The 20214-nt window shown below is 32.0% G+C and overlaps 1 protein-coding gene across 9 annotated transcripts in view; it reads left to right on the top strand.

Annotated features, from left to right (window-relative positions):
• The window catches only part of Hace1 (HECT domain and ankyrin repeat containing E3 ubiquitin protein ligase 1), an 81566-nt gene that overhangs the window by 2904 nt on the left and 58448 nt on the right, over nt 1-20214 (top strand). For 4 of the 9 annotated variants that reach the window (XM_048815312.1, XM_015499680.2, XM_048815256.1 and 1 more), the window contains 5 exons: nt 3932-3986; nt 5144-5233; nt 6151-6255; nt 10869-10944; nt 15827-15958. In XM_048815312.1, the coding sequence (XP_048671269.1) occupies nt 3932-3986; nt 5144-5233; nt 6151-6255; nt 10869-10944; nt 15827-15958 (458 nt within the window). Of the gene's footprint in view, nt 1-3337; nt 3415-3931; nt 3987-5143; nt 5234-6150; nt 6256-10868; nt 10945-11299; nt 11359-15826; nt 15959-20214 lie in introns of those variants that run through there. The other 5 variants (XM_048815182.1, XM_048815445.1, XM_048815356.1 and 2 more) reach the window with 5 other exon arrangements.

The raw sequence follows: 20214 nt of genomic DNA, 5'->3' as shown, positions 1-20214 counted from the left end.
AGTCATCCTAGGCAGGGCTAATACAGAAATAGCCTTGTGAGAGAAAAAGAGACGAAGGCAAAGAAATTATTTTAGGGATGTGGATTATCAAGGAACTTTAGAAGATTTGTGTATATTGTTTGCATATGTAGAGAAAATAGTTTAAATTATTGCATTTACAGTGAATGTAGTTTGTTTAATAAGAATTTGAGTACATTTTAACATACATATTTGAATGATCATTAGGATAATTATCAGCTTTAAAACAAATTATTCCCATTAATGGTTTGAAAAGAAATTATTTATAATAAATTGAGCTCCTTTTTCTTTAAGATTTTCCTTTTAATAGTTGATTGAATAAATCAAAACTATTAATAAAAATGGCCAACATATCTATAAAGCAAGAGGTTAAATTTTTCTTATCACTTTGAAAACTTACCTACGTTTCCGGGTATTTACTTAGGTGTGGAAAAGGAAGCATCTGGCAACAAATTTTATACTGTTCTTTCTTAGTCTAATATTTTTTAGTCTCCTTTTAGGAATATAGTTGTGGATATATTCTTTATTCTTACCTATCCTTGTAGTGACCTATATTTTTACAAGGTTAAATGTGACTTAAAATATAAGAGCCACATCTAAATTTAAAATTTTTAAATTTTATTTATTTTTGGTATCAGGAATTGAATGAATGCAGGGGCACTTAATCGCTGAGCCATGTCCTTGAGATGGGGTCTCACTAAGTTGCTTAGGGTCTTGCTAAGTTGCTGAGACTGGCTTGGAGCCTTGGATTCTACTGTCTCAGCCTCCTGAACTGCTGGGATTACAGGCATGTACCACCATGCCTGGCTTCTAAATTTTATCTAAATAAAAACCTTACAGATAAAACCAATGTAAATCTTATGATGCTCACTTACAATTATGTACTATTTTGATTTGTATTTAAATTTACAAAAAAGGGTATTACCTGTTTATCACTTTTTTTAAATTATGGAAATTGTCATTGTTTAGAGACTCAGATTTTTTTTTTTTTAATATGAGACTCAGATTTTTTTTAATTGGGGTGTGTATTATTGAGAGAAAGAATGTTGTTATACCAAAGGAGGCTTTGTGTAATCTTTTCAACTTCTGGTAGTGACTCATTAGTAATTATTGAGAACATTTTATTGGATTGCAGTTAGCATTTTAAAGAAAGAAATAGAAGAAGATAAAACAAATTAGAGTGTATCATATCATGGACTTTTTGGTTACTGTATATAGCATATTCTGGGTACACTATAAGGCATATAGTATTATGAGAGTATAGAATCCGTGGTTTGTTGCCATTACACAGCTTGTTACTTTGTGTTTCAGTTTTCTCATTTGTAAAATGGGGATAATGGTACTTCATAAAGTGATTGTGAAGAAAAAAGAGATCATGTATATAGTTTTTAAAACAGTGCCTTTGGATCCCTAGCCTAGTGAAAACAAAAGTGCCTTTAAGATAATGGTTTTCAAGCTGGTTATGGTGGTGCATACCTGTAATCCCAGCAGCTTGGGAAGCTGAGGCAGGAGGATTTCGAGTTCAAGGCTAGCCTCAGCAAAAGCAAGACACTGAGAACTCAGTGAGACCCTATCTTTAAATAAAATACAAAACAGGACTGGGGATGTAGCTCAGTGGTTTAGTGCCCCCAAGTTCAATCCCTGGTAGCCCCCCTCCCCGCAAAATTCTCTAAAGTTGCTTTGTTTGAATTAGTATTCAGTCAATACATTACATTTAGTTGATCCATCTCTTAAGACTCTTTTTTAAAAAAATATTTCTAGTTGTAGATGGACATGATATCTTCATTTAATTTTTCATGTGGTACTGAGAATCGAAACCAGCGCCTCACATGTGCTAGGCAAGCGCTCTGCCACTGAGTCACAACCCCAGCCCAAGACTCTTTTAATCTATAACAGTCTCTCCTCCTTTTAAAAATTTTCTTCCAGTAATTTTAGACTCATAGAAAATTTGTATAAATAATACAACATTCCCATAACCCTTCACTCAGCTTTCTCTGATGTTAATATCTTGTATAACCAGAGTACAATTATCATAACTAAGAAATTAATATTCATATAATAGTGCTGTTAACTACCTTACAGACTTCATTAGAATTTCACAAGTTTTCCTACTCATGTCCTTTTTCTATTTTAGGGTCAGTCCAGGATGCCACATATTTAGTTATGTTTCTTTATTCTTTTTTTTTTTAATACCTTTATTTTGTTTATTTATTTTTATGTGGTGCTGAGGATTGAACCCAGTGCCTCACAAGTGTGAGGCAAGCGCTCTATCACTGAACCACAACCCCAGCCCCTATGTTTCTTTATTCTTTCCCAAACTGTGAATAATTCTTCAGCCTTTCCTTTTATCCAGTGACCTGGAGATTTAAAGGGGACTGACTGATAAGGCATTCTGTGGAATTCCCCATAACTTGGGTTTGTCAGGTGTTTTCTCATAATTAGATTGAAGTTGTACATTTTGGTTAAGAATGTTACAGGTCTGGGGTGTGTGTGTGTGTGTGTGTGTGTGTGTATATGTATACAAAAGTTATGTGTCCTCAGTTGATTATATCAGGAGCTACTGTGTATTGATATGAATTATTTTAAGTGATGTTATCATTTGTCAGTTGACTAAGGTATTTGCTGGGTTCTTTACTGTAAATTTACCATTTTCCATTGTAATTAGTTAATATTTTGGGGAGATACTTTGATACAATGGAATACCTTGTTTCTCTTCAAACTTTAATCCACTGATTTTATTTGGGATTTTCAAGCTTTCCTCTCTGTAAACAATTTAAAAAATATAAACCTCTAAAATGACTTGAGACATGACTATTAGTAATAATAAGTTCAAAACATTAGGTAAAATGTACATGAGTATAATATGGCATTATAGGTGTTGATTTTTAACCTTTTCTTTGGAATCATGTGTTTGTGAATTTACAGGATTACAAAGGATTACAAATCTGAATAGTGTAATGTAATAAGTAAAATTGTTTTTAATTCTGTTTCTTAAAACTTTGAAAGTAATTTCTTCTATTATATTATCAAGAAGGAAGTACCAGGTCTAAGGTTCTTACCTAAGAAGGTAAGAATAGTGCAGAATAGCAAAGGTAGTACAAAATTTACAACTACTACATAATTTCTCATCTCCTCTACTGTGGTCACAAAAGAGATGCAGCTTCCGGATATAAGGAGCAAACTGAAGAGCTTAAGGTTGCAAAATTATTTTAGTGTATGCATTTTGGAGGGGGGGGGCGGTACCAAGGATTGAACCCAGGGGCACTTAATCACTAAGTTACAACCCCAGTCCTTTTCATTTTTTTTTATTTTGAGACAGGATCTTGCTAAGTTGCTGAGGCTGTCTTTGAACTTTTGATCCTCCTGCCTCAGCATCCTGAGTTGCTAGGATTAAAGGTATGCATCACTGTGCCTGGTTTAGCTTAGTATATGTATCTTTAATATCCATAAATATTTAAAATTTCACAAAGTGTATACGTAAGTATGATAAAATACCACATTGGAAATACATTATGGTTATTAAAACTACAGAAAATATAAGCTCTTCAATTTGCTCCTTGTATCCGGAAGCTGCATCTCTTTTGTGACCACAGTAGAGGAGATGAGAAATTATGTAGTAGTTGTAAATTTTTCACTACTTTTGCTATTCTGCACTATTCTTACCTTCTTCTACCTCTCTTTCTCATTTTTTATGTAGAGTTAAGAAAACTCTAATCTTAGAGTGGGCATGGTGGTGCACATCTGTAGTCCCAGATAATGGGGAGGGTACTGCTTGATGATTGCTTAGGAGCTCGAGGCCAGCTTGGGCAACACAGTGAGACCTTGTCTCAAAAGAAAACTTTTTAATCTTAAATATCACCCTTTGGAAAAAGTAGACTATTAATTAATTCTTTTTCTTTTGTTTGAAACTCAGATAATGAAACTGCAGTTTACACATTAATGCCAATGGTTATGGCTGATCAACACAGGTGAGTGTCTTTTTCATAAATTTATGCCTTAGAAGTAAACTTTGTTCTGAATATTATGCACACAGACACACACAGATTCACAGTTTGCATATAGATATGTCCTGAGGCCAGTTTTAACATCTCTATTATAATTTTCTGTTGTGAAATAAGGAACAAAATTTCCCAAGAACTATATCTAAGCTGTAAAATTTTATGGTAGGAGATTTTCTAAATGAATAATTAGATTTTATGTTCAGTATTTGATTGGTCATTGAAATAGAAAAAACATTGCAGTGGTTTCTTTTAAGGATTACTACTGATCTTTATAGGAAAGATTACATCTGAGGGTAGCTTACTTTCCTTTTGTGCTTCTACTTTGATGTTCTTTTTATTGATGTAGTGTTGACACTCTTTTTATAGAGGCATGTTTAAAATACAGGCTTTGTGAAGGGATTTTTATTCTTGTAGCAGTCAGCTCTGCTGTAGTTGGCTAGTGGATAGTTGGGTGTACAATGAGAAGAAAGTGAAGAAAAATTATTTTGAAGCAAGTTTAAAACATAAGTTATTTTTTGGCTTTATATTTTCTCTCTGGTATATTTAAAAGGTGTTTTTGTCTGACTTTTTTTTTTATTTGGCTAAAATTAATAATAGGTAGACTCAACTTTTGGCTAGGGGACCAGCTATGCCTATTCCCTTTGTTTCTCAAGGATCTGGGGAGAGCTGAAGCCAATGTACTCTGTTAGATATCCTCAGAACATGTAACAGCACAATTTGGCGAATTAGGAAACCTTCAGCACCAGTTTATGGTGAGGGCATTTCAATTATGGATAATATTTTCTGGCTACCATTCTGTACTTTAGAATAGTGCTTTACTTTTTGGTTGATAAGAGATAGAACCTTTTGAATAATTATTATTATGTTTTTTTTTTTAGGAAGAATTTCTTATTTTTTTTCCTAGTTGTCCATGGATCTTTATTTTATTTATCTATATGTGGTGCTGAGAATTGAACCTAGTGCCTCACATATGCTAGGCAAGTGTTCTACCACTGAGCTACAGCCCCCAGCCCTTGAATAGTTATTAAGAAGACTTAAAGAGCTATTAACTTGATTTATTATGTTTAAATTTTTTTGTTTACATATTGATTTCTTTTTTTAATCTTTTTTTTTGGGGAGCATAGGTCTGTTTCTGAACTACTGTCAAATTCAAAATTTGATGTCAATTATGCATTTGGACGTGTGAAAAGAAGCTTGCTTCACATTGCAGCAAAGTAAGACTAAAGATATTTTTTGTTAAAATCTGGTCTAACCTAAGAATCATGAGTTTGACTCACCATTGTCTCATAATATTTATGGGGAGAGATAAGTACACGCAGTCAAATAGTCTTTATCCTGTTTAGGAAATAGTATGCTATGTATTCTCTCTAGATAAATGATTAACTTTGGGATTGAACTCAAGTCTCATGTTCCTATTGTCTTAGCTTGTTCTAGGTTAGGTGTGGGGTTGTTTTTTCTGGCATACACAGAGTGTGAATTCACCCAATTTTTCTTTTATCCCATCAATAAAAGGGATAGAAGGAATAAGCTAAATGTATTTGAAGTCATTCGTTTTATATTTTTTTCCTTTTTTTTATTCGTTGCTCAAGACAATACAATGATTTTGACATATCATACATTTGATTCAAATAGGGTATGAATTCTCATTTTTCTGCGTGTACAGATTGCAGGATCACATTGGTTATACATCCATGTGTATACATACAGCAATCTATATTTTTATCTTTGTGGGAGTACCATTTTTTTTTATCTGTAGTCTTCTACTGTATAATCAATCAGTTAATTTATTGATACCTGTTCTTCTTTCTGGCTATAGGTAGATGTGTTTAAATTAATTGTTTATGATTAAGTTGATTCCTAGAAATCCAAAAATTGAGAGTACTATATAGCTTCTTTTATAAATGAATTCTTTATTTTGCTTTATTTGAACATCTCAAATCCTTTATAGCTTTCCTAATAGAATGTACCATTTTGAAGATAGAGGTTATTTGTAACAGAAGTTAAATCAAATTGTAGATAAATACAGAGTTTTAAAATAATGTTGTTTAATAGAAGTTTTTGTTTTTTATTTAAACTTTGCCAAGTGTGGCTTTCATTGAATGTATTTTAACTGTCTTTTAATATTTTTTAGTTGTGGATCAGTGGAATGCTTGGTTTTGCTGTTAAAGAAAGGAGCAAATCCTAACTATCAAGATATTTCAGGCTGTACACCTCTTCATTTGGCAGCTAGAAATGGGTAAAATATTTAGTTTCCTAAAGTAGCTAAAGCTTTATTATTGGTATTTCACTCTACCTTGATTTGATGACCTTCCCCTCCATAATTGCCTTAGGGAGAAATTAGAAAAATAATACATTTTACTTGTTATAATTTTTTTGTTTCTTAAGGATATATAAGTATTTTTTCTCTTTAAAGTGGGTCTTGGATCATTGTTACATTTAAAAATATCATTTAATAACTTATTATTCACTAATATTTTTCTTCCTAAAAATATATTGCAATAGTTCATCATTACTTGTATTATAATGACATTTTCTGAAAAGCATAATTTTAACCTCTGTTTTTTGTTGTCTTTTTTCCTTGCAATCTTTTGCCACTCATAACTTCATGGCTTAATTTCCAAATTACTTGTTTAGTTAATTTTAGTAGTAGAATTAAGGACAGTGAGCACATTGTACCAAGTTTACAGTTGTTTGAGAATAACTGTATTGATGTAAACTTTCTAGTTAAGGGTAACTTTCAGTGTTAAAACTTTTTTCATTTTAACTGTGAAAAAAAGTTTCCTAAATAAATGATTGTGCTTAAAAAAAAAAGTATTTTCAAAAAGTGAAAAACTTTGTGTATTGAGTATATTTTTGCTTCTTCCTGCCAATTCTTAATTCTGGTCATCATCTAAACATCATTGTGTTTTTGTGTGCTATTCTAAACCCTACTCTAACTTTTATGGTTTTTGTTTTTCTTTTCTATGAGGAATTCTGAGTGTCATACTTCTGTGTCTGCCTCTGCTACTGTTTTTCATCTAGAATTCTGTTGGACCAAGAAATGATACCAAAATGATTGGAATTAAATTTAAAATGAAAATAAGTAGATTTTGATTGAGGCATTGAGGAACTTTTTTGAGTACTATAAAACTTCTTTATGGAAGTACATTCCTGTTGTGTCTCTTGATTAATCTTGGAGATATTTTTGTTTCCTGTTCTAAACTGAGATAAGATTACCCACTGCATCAATCTGAGGCACAAATTTTGCATATAAGGATGAAAATTGAACCAAAAAGATAAAGAACCATAGTGATGTCTGGGTTGGGCAGGGGAAAGACATAGTCTTTTCACACTGTCTGATGTGTCTCCTTTTATGCGTTAACACATGAACCAGCTTAATTGTCTGTTGTTTTAACTGATAACAACATGCTGATTAAACAGTTGTTTTTATAAAAATCTTTAGGTATATTGTAGTGTGTCAACTCAAGATCATAGAGCTGAATTGATCTCAGATCTTTTGTCCCAGGTGTTAATAGGATAGTGACAACAGTCTTAACAGTTTTTTTTTTTCCTTTTGGTACTGGCAGTTGAACCTAGGAGCACTTTACGACCGAGCTATACCTTAGCTCTTTTTGTATTTTATTTTGAGAGGATCTTTCTAAGTTGCTTAGAGCCTCACTAAGTTGCTAAGGCTAACCGCGAATTTGGCAATACTTAGCTTCCCAAGTTGGTGGGATTACTGGTATATGCCACTGTGCCTGGCTACTGACAATAGTCTTTGAAAAGTTTATATGTGTTCTGTCAACCATCATAAAGGGAAGGACACATTGGTACAAGGCAGGGATTAAAAAGTCCACTGTAATTGTAGGTAGACTTACTCATACAGTTTCAATGTGAGGATCAAGAAGTATGTTTTAGACTTGAAAGACAGGATGTTCTTGATCTGCTAAAAGGATGTTTTATATATTGTTTTCCAGTATACAGGCCTTTTAAGTACATAGAAAATAGCTTTGATCACTGTTTTTGTCAATAGTAATTGAAAAGACCATTATACTTTAAAGATGAAGAAATTTGGCAGGTATTACATGATTCACTTATCAAGTCAGCAAGAGGAGGAATTAGAAGAGTTCATCACCCATTTGCTAATTTGGTTGCCTTTCTATTTTTAATAAAGTGTGCTTTTAATATCCAATATTTAAATATTTTAGCTTTTTAAAAATTGAATTGATGTCTTGTACAATATAGAGATGCTCAGTAAATGTTTGCTAACCGACTTGAATCCTTGTTACTTCCTAAAGCTATTGGTGTTTTCAGAAATAGCTGTTTTCTATGACTTCATTATGAATTCAAATTTGTCCATACTGAAGTAGAAGTCACAGGAGAATTCTACTACTTTTGCTGGTCCATTAGTTTTTCTTTTGCTTCCTTTGCTGTCATTGTTAGATGGATAATATATTTCTGTTGGCCTGCTTTAGTATTTTTCTTGTCACTATTAGTGTTGTGTTGGATTGCCTTCCTTTCTAAAAGAAGCCCCATTAAGCTTCTACAGAAGCTGAGAATTTTCTTTTTTAACATCCTCAACTCTCTTTAAAAAAAACAAAACAAAACAAAAAAAGCAAAAAAAACTTTGAAATAGGGTCCTCTTTGGTTGCCCAGGCTGGCCTCTAACTTGAGATCCTCTTACTTTCACCTTTGGAGTAGCTGGGATTATAGGTGTGCCCTACCGTGCTTAGTGAGAATTTATTTTCTAAGATCTTCATAATGATGTGTTAGATGAGGAAAGTTTGTAAATATTCAAACTTAAGAGTTTATTCTGAGCTTTATTTTCTTCCATTTCTTTGATCATAATGTGATTTATTTATTTATTTTTGGCACCAGGATTGAACCCAGAGGCACTTAACTCCTGAGCCACATTTCCAGCTCTTTTTATATTTAATTTTGAGGCAAACTAAGTTGCTGAGGGCCTTGCTAAGTTGCTGAGTCTGGCTTTGAACTTGGGATTCTCCTGCCTTAGTCTTAGCCTAGTTTATAATCTGACTTTTAAATGACATTTAACTTTGTTTTAAGTGTAAAACTCAAAACAAGAAAAGTAATTTGCAAAAAAAAAAAAGTAATTTGCTAGTCATTTTTTTCTTTTAAAAGATTTATGTGATCATTAATAATTTTAATGATTGAGTAATGGAGTTTTGAGAGCCACTATGGGTCTGGCTATGCTTGATTATGAGTTGATTAAGGAAATATGATATAATACATAGCAGAAGTTTATGAATTAGTTGAATAAATGGTAATATATACATATCTGCCATTTACTCTGCATATACCACTATATACTATGTATAGTATATTATTAATACATATATTAATACTATATGCACTGTTTTATATGTATTTCTATTTATTCATTTAGGTCATAACTTCATGCCACAGATTATATTTCCTCAATCAGTTCAGTGCTGAGCATAGTTAAGCCCCTGTGTGTGTGTGTGTGTGTGTGTGTGTATTGATTGCCAAATGAGTGATACCAGTAGGTAATATGCTTCCAGAGGAATATGAGGTTCCATGTAGTTCACAGGAATTCATACAGACTTTATTAATGAAGGGGAATTTAAGATGCATATTGAATAGTAACTAGGAATGGATAGGCTAAGAAGAAACTTTGGGAACAAAATGCAGTGAGTGGACTGTACAAAAATGGGCAAAATACTTGAAGAGACATGTCTCTAAAGATATGCAAATGGCCAATAAGCACATGAAAAGATGCTCAGCATCACTAATGAGGAAAATGCAAAATAAAACTGCAGTGAGATACCAATTCATAATCATTAGAATGACTACCATAAAAAAAAAAAAACACCCCAGAAAATAACAAATATTGGCCAGTATGTGAGGAAATTGGAACCCTTGTGTAGTTGGTAAGAATGTAAAATGGAAGAGCTGCTGTGGAAAACAATATGATAGTTCTTTGGGGCAGGTGTATATTGTTCAGTGATAGACTGCTTGTCTTACATGCATGAGGTCTTGGGTTCAATCCCTAGCACTGCAAAAACAAACATGAAAACAAAATATGGCAGTTCCTCACAATATTAAAAATAGAATTATTATGTGATCTAGCAGTTCTACTTCTGGGTGTGTATTCAGAAGAATTGAAAGCAGTGTATTGAAGAAATATTTCACATACCTGTGTACATAAGCATTATTTATAATAGTTAAAATGTGGAAACAAGTGTCCATCAACTGATGAATGGCTAAACAAAATATGGCATATATACATAATGAAATATTATTCTGCCTCAAAAAGGAAGGAAATTTTGACATAAGCTACAACATGGATGAACTTTGACTTTGTACTATGTAAAATACCACAAAACTTTACTCTTAAATGTTTAAAATGATAAATTTTATGTTATGTGTATTTTATCATAATAAAAATGAATGAAAAAAATGAAGTGGGTAGAGAGGAATGCATAGACATACATTTTACAGGTTTTCTGATTGTGTTTTTATAACTCAGTATTTAGTATTTTCCAATCAAGAATGTGGAATACAACATTGAAACATTTTGCTATGCTTATATTTCTTATGGCAATTACTATTCCATTTAGTCAACACTAGAAGTTTCTGCAATTTGAATGATAAGTTTGTTCCAATGACATGAAAACTTAGTGGTTATTTCTTTATCATGTTATCTTTGAATCATAGAAACAATTTTATATTTTATTTCAAATAGTGTTCATTTAAATATTGCAGTTATAGTTGAAAATACAGATATATATATCAACTAATGTTGATTGTAATTAATATTTCAGTAAAATAATTGTAGTTTGTATATTTTTTCTAGTATCAGTTATCTGTGACTGTCTTTCTTTTTAGGCAGAAGAAATGTATGAGTAAATTATTAGAATACAGTGCTGATGTCAACATTTGTAATAATGAAGGCCTTACAGCAGTAAGTGCTATTTTATCTGAGATTTTTTAAAATAATTTTTTTAATACAATCTTGAATACGTGATGGCAATGAACAATGTAGTATGAGTGTTTCTGTGAGATCTTTATAGTATTTAAGAAGGTGTAGAATGATTTGAGATATAGTTTTCAGTTAAGTTGTAGTTCACTTCTCTTTATTAGATTATGACTATCATTTATTTTGAAGTCTTATTTGCCTAACTTTGGTCACTGACTTTCAAGGGACTTCTTAGGAGCATCTCTGCTAAGATATGTTATCAGTTCATTGTAGGAGAGCTGTTTTCATTATGTCCATTTGAGTACTGTTATATTTCATTTTAGGAAAATGGTGTGGCTAGAGAGAAAGGAATAAAGTAAAAACGAGAATTAGCACTTCTTATAATCCCTGGGTTCAGAGGTAATCACAGTTAATATTTGGCCTATATTCTTTTAGATGTGTTATATCTTAAACTAGTATTTTTATCCATTTTGCCATATTTTTTTTGGTACTGAGGATTGAACCCAAGGTCACTTTACCACTGAGCTACATCCCTATCCCTTTTTATTTTTTATTTTGAGACAGGTCTTAAGTTTCCCAGGCTGGCCTTAAACTTGTGGTCCTCCTGCTTCAGACTCTCAAATTGCTAAGAATACAGGCATGCACCCCTATGCCTGGCAGGTTAATCTAGTTTTGAGCCATATAAATATTGTAGGGAAGGTGGTATGAGCTATTACTAATAGGATTGTTGAAATCTCAGAATTTTAACCAATCATCATCATCATTTAATAGAGCCTTATTCGTTTTGAAAGTAGAGATAAAATAGAATTATTGAACAATAATTTTGAAGTCATGGCAGAAGATATTAAGTATTATTTGTTAAATTGAATTTCACCTTCCTTTGATAATACTTGTAGATTTTTATCTTTTTTTAAAAAATCTATTTCTTTATCAGAATTTTATAACTTATTTATTTAATGTGGTGCTGAGGATTGAACCCAGTGCCTCACACATGCTAGGCAATGCCCATCCTGATTTTTACCTTTTAATTTGTAAATAAAGAAGAATATTGACTATTTACTTACCAAGCCAGTTTTCAAGGCCTTTCTGATTAAAGACTTTTGGGGGAGATATAAGAAAAACAGTATTTTTTATATATGTTTATAGGTATATATAAAATTTAAAATTATATACAGAATATAAATCTATGTATATTTTATATATGTATTTTAAAATATGGTAAAGTTTATTAGAGGAGAAAGAAAAGATACCCTCAGTTGAGAGGGCAGGGTCCTTTCAGGAGAGGACCTTCCTTAAAATTTGAATTTTTTTGAGTGGCTTATTAAATAATAATCTTAATCATGATTATTATATGGGCTCTACAGGTTTTGTTATATATTAGCAATATAATATCATCTACTCTGTAAGGAAAGATTGTGTTCTGTGTATCTACAGAATTAGTGATTTGGTAGGTGCCACAGAGGTATGAACCCTTTGAAATGATGTAGATCTTTAGGATACTACCCAGTTTAGGCAATATAAGGTGTCTGTTGTTAATTTAATCTGTTGAATCACATATGTTTTTATCTGCTAATTTCTTTGCTTAATTCCTGAAATTCAAGGAAGATGGAGTAGAAAATAATTTTAAAATTTTTATTGAATAAAATTATTCATGCACAAATGTAGAGTCAAATGATTTGACAAGGGTTGGTGAAGGAAACAAGTCTTTTGGCCTTCCCAAACTTGTCCCCCTAAAGTCTACGTATCTCTAGGCAATTCATCTCAGCTATTTTAATGGATTTAAAAATTTCATATCTTTGTGTCTAAATATTTCTGAGTGCTAATTTTGATATTTTTTGTATAGAATATATAATGCACATTTTGCTATAACATATTCCTGCCAATAATATTTGAGTGATACAGTTTTTCAATTTGTTGCCAGAATTTGCTGCAAGCATTTGCTGCCATTTTTCCCCCCCTTTTGTACTGGGGATTGAACATAGGGACATTCTATTGCTGAGTCACACCCTCTGCACTTTTTATTTTATTTTGAGATAGGGTCTCACTAAGTTGCTGAGGCTGGCCTTGAATTTGTGGTCCTCCTGGCTCAAGCCTTCCAAATCACTGGGATTACAGATATGTAGCCAGGAAGCTTGAATGTTTTTTTTGTGGAGTATTATGATGGATGTGTAATGATCTCATTGTGCTTTTAATAAGCATTTGTCTAATTGTCAGTGATGCTGAACATCTTTTCATAGGCTTATTTGCCATTTGTATATCATATCCTCTTATATGGAACGAAATGCCAATTCATGTCATTTATCCATTTTCTAATTGGATTTTTAAAAAAACTGTTGTGGGAAGTCTTTATATATCCAAGAGAAAAGGGCTAGAAAATAATTTTAAAATTATTTTAAAATAGTTTCCCAGGCTGGCCTTAAACTTGTGGTCCTCCTGCTTCAGACTCTCAAATTGCTAAGAATACAGGCATGCACCCCTATGCCTGGCAGGTTAATCTAGTTTTGAGCCATATAAATATTGTAGGGAAGGTGGTATGAGCTATTACTAATAGGATTGTTGAAATCTCAGAATTTCAGGTATATGATTTTTAGATATTTTCTCCCAGTCTGTAGTTTGCTTTTCAAACTCTCATGAGGATCTTTTTTTTTTTTTGAATTTTCATCAGGGTCTTTTGAAAAGTAAAAGTTTTTGATTTTGATGAAGTAGACTTTATCAAATTTTCCATTTATAGATCATGATTTTGGTATAAAGGCTGAGAGCTGTTTGTTTAGCTCAACATCCTGAAGATTTTATCCCTTTTTTTCTAAAAGTGTTAGTTTTACATTTTGCATCTATGTCTGTGATTTCTTTTGAGTTAATATTTGTATAAGATATGGGGCTTAGATTGAGGTTCTTTTTTTTTTTATTGGCATATAGATACTCATTTATTTCATTTAAAAACTTTTAATCTTAAGATATTATTTGTGAAATTATAAACTCATAGGGGACTACAGAAATAATAAAAATCCCATGAATGTTTTTTTATCTATGTTTCTTTTTTTAAAAAATATTTGTTTTTTTAGGTTTAGGTGGACACAATATTTTTATATGGTGTTGAGGATTGAACCTAGTGCCTCATGCTTACTTACTAGGCGAGCACTCTACCGCTGAGCCACAACCTCAGTCCTTGTCTATGTTTCTTTAGCACTGTTTGTTGAAAAGGCTGTCCCTTCTGCATGGAATTGTTTTTGCATCTTTCTTAAAAATCAGTTGGGCATATTTACTTGGGCCTTTTCTGTGCTTTTCATTCATTCCATTGATTTATGTGTTTACCCCTCTGTGGGTACTACACTATCTTCTTTTTTTTGGTGGGGGGGAGGGTGCTGGGGATGGAACCCAGGGCCTTGTGTGTGCAAGGCAAGCACTGTACCAACTGAGCTATATCCGCAGCCTTGGTACTATGCTGTCTTGATTATTGCAACTCTGTAGCAAGACTTAATATCACAAGAGTAATTCCTCCCACTTTAAATTTTTCTTTGTGAGGTTTGTGTTATCTATTCTGGTTCTTTTTTATTTCTATACAAATTTTAGGGCAAATTTGTCTGTGTCTACAAAAATACCTTTCTGGGATTTTGATTGGAGTCATATTAAACTGAAAGATCAATTTGGGGATAATTGATATCTTATGTTGATTGAGTCTTCCAATCCATAAACACAGTGTATCCTTCCATTCATATATATCTTTGATTTCTTCATTAGCGTTCTGTACTGTTCAGCATAGGGATTTTGTGCATGTTTTATTAAGCATTTAGCCAAGAATCTCATTTTCTTTGGAGCAGTTGTGTAAATGGTATTGCGTTTAATTGTGTTTTTGCATGTTTAGTGTTAGTGTATATAAAGTGCAGGGTTTTTTTTTGTGTGTGTGTTAATCTTGTACAACCTTGCTGAGCTCACTTAATTAGTTTATTTATTTTTTCTCTTTTGCTTTGAGTTGTGTTATCTGAGTCTTATGTCTCTCTCTTTCACTTTGCTGGAGCACATCAACTGGTAGTTTCCTGAGAAAGGGTGCATGGGAGATAAATTTGTTGCCACTTTGCATGTTTGAATATGACTTGATTCTTTGCATTTGCACAATTATATAATTGATAATTTGGCTGACAATAAAATTCTAGGCTGGATATCATTTTCCCTTTGTATTTTTAAAGCATTGCTTTGTTGTCTTCTAGTTTTCATTCTTGAAGTTTGGTGCCATTTTGATTCTTGAGCCTTTATATGAAATCTGTTTTTTTTGTTGTTGTTGTTGTCTTTAGAAACTTACAGAACTTACTTTGTGCTTCAGCATTCTAAAATTTCATGATTATATGTTTTGGTTGGATTTATTTTATTCATTTGACTGGATAACACTGAGTTCCAACAACCTAGAAACTTATATAATGGGAGCTCATGGAAATTTTCATACATTATGACTTGGATGATTCCCACTCCCCTGTTCTCTCTTTTCCTAACTCTTATGTTTGAATTTTAGACCACTTGGACTAGGTCATCAATTTTATTATGTTTTCTCTTTTGTTCTGTTTTTTTTTTCTTTGTGCTTTATGGGAGACTTCTTCAACATCATCATCTAAATCTTCTTGCAAAGTATTTGGTGATCCTCAGCCTAGGTACCATACTATTTTAGTCATCAAGTACTTGATGACGTAATACCTGATGGAGTAATCTGTATTTTGATGCCATGTGTCTTTCTCATGTTAAAAAAAAAATGGAAAAAGTATATGGGTTTAAAATATCTTTAATTTGCATATCATGTTCATTTGAGATAGTAGCATTATTTTTTGTTTTCTTATGAAATATTCTTGCACAAATATTAAGTAACTAAATGACTTCACAGATACACTGGCTGGCTGTGAATGGGCGGACAGAATTGCTCCATGACCTCGTGCAACATGTCAGTGATGTCGATGTTGAGGATGCGATGGGGCAGACAGCACTGCATGTGGCCTGCCAGAATGGGCACAAAACAGTAAGTACACCCATGAAGGCTTGAAGTTGCTTGTGCTTGTTTTGAAAACTTCACTGTGTGTTTTGGAACATGAAGCTTTATAATAAAATATTATTTTGTAAATCCTGTGGGCTTCTGGGGATTAAATTTTATGTAAGACAAAGGGAATAGAAGAAAATAATGCTCTTAATTCTTCAAAATATTTGTAATTTGTACTCTAATTTTATTTCTGATTCATAAATCTTAATAGCTAAATTAACGTTTTTTCGTGGTATTAGAACTTAAACTCAGGACCTTGTGCATGCTAGATGAGTACTCTGCCACTGAGTTACATCTCTAGCTGTTTTTTAAAAAAACTTGTTTTGGGACAAGTCTTGTTAAGTTACCCAGGCTGGCATCTAACTTGTGATCCTCCTACCTTGGTCTCTCAAGTAGCTGAGATTTTAGGCATGCTCTACCATGGCTGGCTGAGTACACTACAGATTTAAAAATGTATTTACATGTTTTCTAAGCAATTATAATTTTTCTTCCAGTTTAAACCTCAGTTATTGGAATTAGTGAGGAAAAAGAGTACTGATATTGCTTAAATAGTCTGGAACTTGTGAATACCAGTGTTTGTTTATATTTTTTGTCTTTTATCATCTGAAAACTAATCAGTGTTTTCAAGAAGTGTTCCTTCTCTTTGGTGCTTACTTTCTGAGTCAGTATTATTAAATTTAAAAAATATTCTATGTGAAGGAAAAAAAAAAAAAAAGATCTGAGATATCTTGAATGATCCATTTTGTTTTAAAATGTGTGTGATGCTGGGAATCAATCCCAGACACTGGTGAGGCAAGCGTCTACCCCTGAACTACATATTCAGCCCCAGTGACCCAGATTTTTAAGGAACTACTGAATATTTGAAAATAAGTTCTATATATAGCTCTCACAGGACAGAAAAGCACCTACTTAATTATAAAGGATCTCTGCTGTACCAAGTGAACAGAGTATCATAGTAAATGATACTTGCAGGCCTTTCTCTTGTATAGAAAACCCCTTGGGATTCAGCTTAGAAATAATTGACAAAAACTAATATTTGTTGCCTTGAGCTAGTGTAGAAACAAGAATTACTAAGAATACTTTGGTTTAAAACATGTGCATGGCAGGCTGCATTAAAAATTTAGAATAGCTTTTTGAAGTTATTGAAGATTAGGTTGTATGAGTATAATATACTCCATATGGTTTACAACCTAAAGCAGGTGTGGTAAAGTAATAGAGAATTCCTCATAATCAGATGCCTTTGAACAATTGTATGCTCAAAAGATTTATAGAGAGCCTAACTTTACTAATGATGAATTTCACAGGGTGAGATTTTTGCAGATATAGTAGAGGAGAAACAATACAGAAGCCATATTGACTTGTTGATTGCATTGGCCCGTGAGGTTCCTCTTGTCATAGTTGATCAGTTGGGGTTATCTTTGAGGTTTGTGTACAGATAAAGGAAATATTTAGCACTGCTTTCTGAATCATTGTATATATCTTTCATTTTTTTTTTTTCAATCTGGACAAAAGAGCCTTAAAAATTAGTCTTATCTCCTTGTCTCCAGGCTGAATTATACTTCTAAAAGTATGTTGATAGTTGTGCTAATATTGCCTTTGTTCTAGAATTCTGGAACTAGTTCATATCTCAGTGGATTAGCTATCCTTGTCTCTTGAGTTGGATATAATGTACTGTTTTGTAAAATACGATAAATAGGGATTAATGACTTTTTAGAATCTTTGTGTATCTTTTCAAAGTTGAATTTGGAGTGATGTATTTTAGTGGCAAGTCAAAATGACCTTTTTTATTATCTCAAAAGTAGCCAGCACTTGCACTAATTCACTAGAAAATCTCTAGAACTTATGTCCATGTAGAAAAATACTAGTATATGTAGGTTTCAAGATTTAAAAAAAATTTTTAAGTTTAAAATCTTGCATATTGATTGTATATATTTTGTCAGATAAAATATTAAACTTTCAAGTGGGAAAGAGATTGTATTAAAAATATTTAAAAAGTTTTTCAAATTAAAGAAACCAAGATAATGAAGAAATCCTTGAAATTTGCCTTCTAATCTCATTTTAGTGGAAATCTCAGGAGTGTATGAAAAGATTTTGAGCAACTGCCCAAGAACCTTAAAGCTTTGAAGAATTTGTAATTGAATATTCTTACTTGATGACCAGAAATGCTTTTCCAGATTTATATAACTTTGTTTTAAAGAGAAAAGATTTGGAAAATACATTAATTTTTGTCATAATTAAGAAACTGAATAATTTTTACTATGATTTTATATATAAACATCTGTCAGAGGTGAATATCATAAAGGCCTCATTATCCTTTTGTTAGAAGGATATGCTTCTGGCAGATGAAGAGTGCATTCTGGCTTTTTTGTCCTTGCAATGTAATAACATCATGATCTTAATTTACTTCTATTCCTATTTAAAAATAAGATGAAAGCAGTGATTATAATTAATAATTTTATTTTTATATAGTTTTCTTTATATCAACTGTTATACTGCATTATTAGGTACATACTACCAGAATTATGCTTTGTCTTTGAATATTGATTTTAAGAAATCATTTCAGACTATGTGGGAATGATGGTACATGAGAATGTGGCAGGAACATTGCTTGAACCCAGGAGTTTGAGACTAGCCTGGGCAACATATAGAGATCCTGTCTAAAAAAACCCAAAAAACCCCCCCAAAAAACAAAGCAACAACAACAACAAAATTGTTTCAGTTTTGTTTTTTCAGTCTTTGGCAACTTTTTCTGCTCTTAACCTTCTCAGAAGGTATCTGCTGTCTAGTGATGATATAATTGAGGAAAATGTTGTGAATACTTTGATGGACATTTAACAGCATTAATATCTATTGCTGTTGTTACTGTCATTATTAATAATGTATGATGTGATTGTGTGAAGGTACAGAGAGCAATATGTAGACCGCTTTATTCCTTTATGTTTGTGTAAGAAGCTAGTCTGTGTTGTTGGATTTTGTTGTTATTCTTTTTAAATTTTATTTTTAGAATGTTTAGTAAATAATGTACCCTTATTGTACATATGAAATTTACTCAGTTTTTTCTTTTTGTGACTATAAATTCAACTTCCTTTTTTGGTAATTTTTCCTTTTTTATCCTGGAAGATTTATAAATATGTTGAATTGCCACAAATGATTGTTTATTGTCTGGAATAACTTGGATTTAGTAACACTAGAGAACTGTCATATAGTTTAATCAAAATCTAAATGTTACATTACATAGCAAAATTAATTGAGGGATTAGTCTACAGTTTAGTTAAAAATAAATTATAGTTTATAAGAATAAATTTTATGTTCCTGAATTTATTAAACTGAATACGAAGCTTCTCAAGCAATATAAAGTGATGGTTGTATTCTCGTTTGGATAGATTTACACTCTTGTAACTTAAAAGCAATTGTTTTGATACTGAAATTGGACTGAATTTTGTAGATTTGTTAGTTGACAGTGTTTACCTACATTCATTTAGCTCTCTTGGTTGTTGTATCCTTAGCTATCTTATAAGCTTTTCATCCAGAGAGTTACCAGTTATGTGAGCTTAATGTAAAGTATTTGCAAAAATATTAATCAGATTCAGCTCTGAGGCCCAAAGGTAGGTAGACTAATATTTCACAAAGTACTTTTATATTCAGAGTAACTTTATTTATTTCAATGCTAGAATTCTCCTTAATTGCTTATGGGAAATATGAACAAAAAAAATAGAAAGTCCTATTACTGATATTTTTCCTAACACAACTGAAGAATAATCGTTATTGTGGGATATTGAATACAGGCTCAAACCCTCAATATATTTAGGTGAACAGGTTGCTAAAGAATCAGTCACTGATTAGTGGTTTGACAGTGTATAAGTTATGTGTACATTGTCATAAGTCATATCGTCAGAATTAATTTAATAAAAAATAAAGATGCTTTTTGGTTATTTAGTTCCCTTTTAGCAAATGATAATACCACAACTTAGGCTTTTGCTTATAGCTTTATTATTGAATATCTATTGCTTTTTACTTTGACCAGTGTTATTTTGAGAGTTGACATTAATAAAGAAGAGCTGCTTTGGATTTTTTTGCTTTGTGATTTATCATTGTATTGGACTCAGGTGGTTTTAGTTATTATCTTCAGTTAAATGACTTTTGAGATTGACCCAGCATTAGCTTTGTACATTAGTTTTCCACTTAGGAAACTGTTTTATCATTTGAAACATTGTGAAGGTTATTGAAAGTGTGTTATT

This window comes from Marmota marmota, unplaced genomic scaffold (assembly GCF_001458135.2).
Source record: "Marmota marmota marmota unplaced genomic scaffold, marMar, whole genome shotgun sequence".
In the NCBI taxonomy this organism is placed as follows: domain Eukaryota; kingdom Metazoa; phylum Chordata; class Mammalia; order Rodentia; family Sciuridae; genus Marmota; species Marmota marmota.
This window is presented reverse-complemented; position numbering and strand designations above follow the sequence as displayed.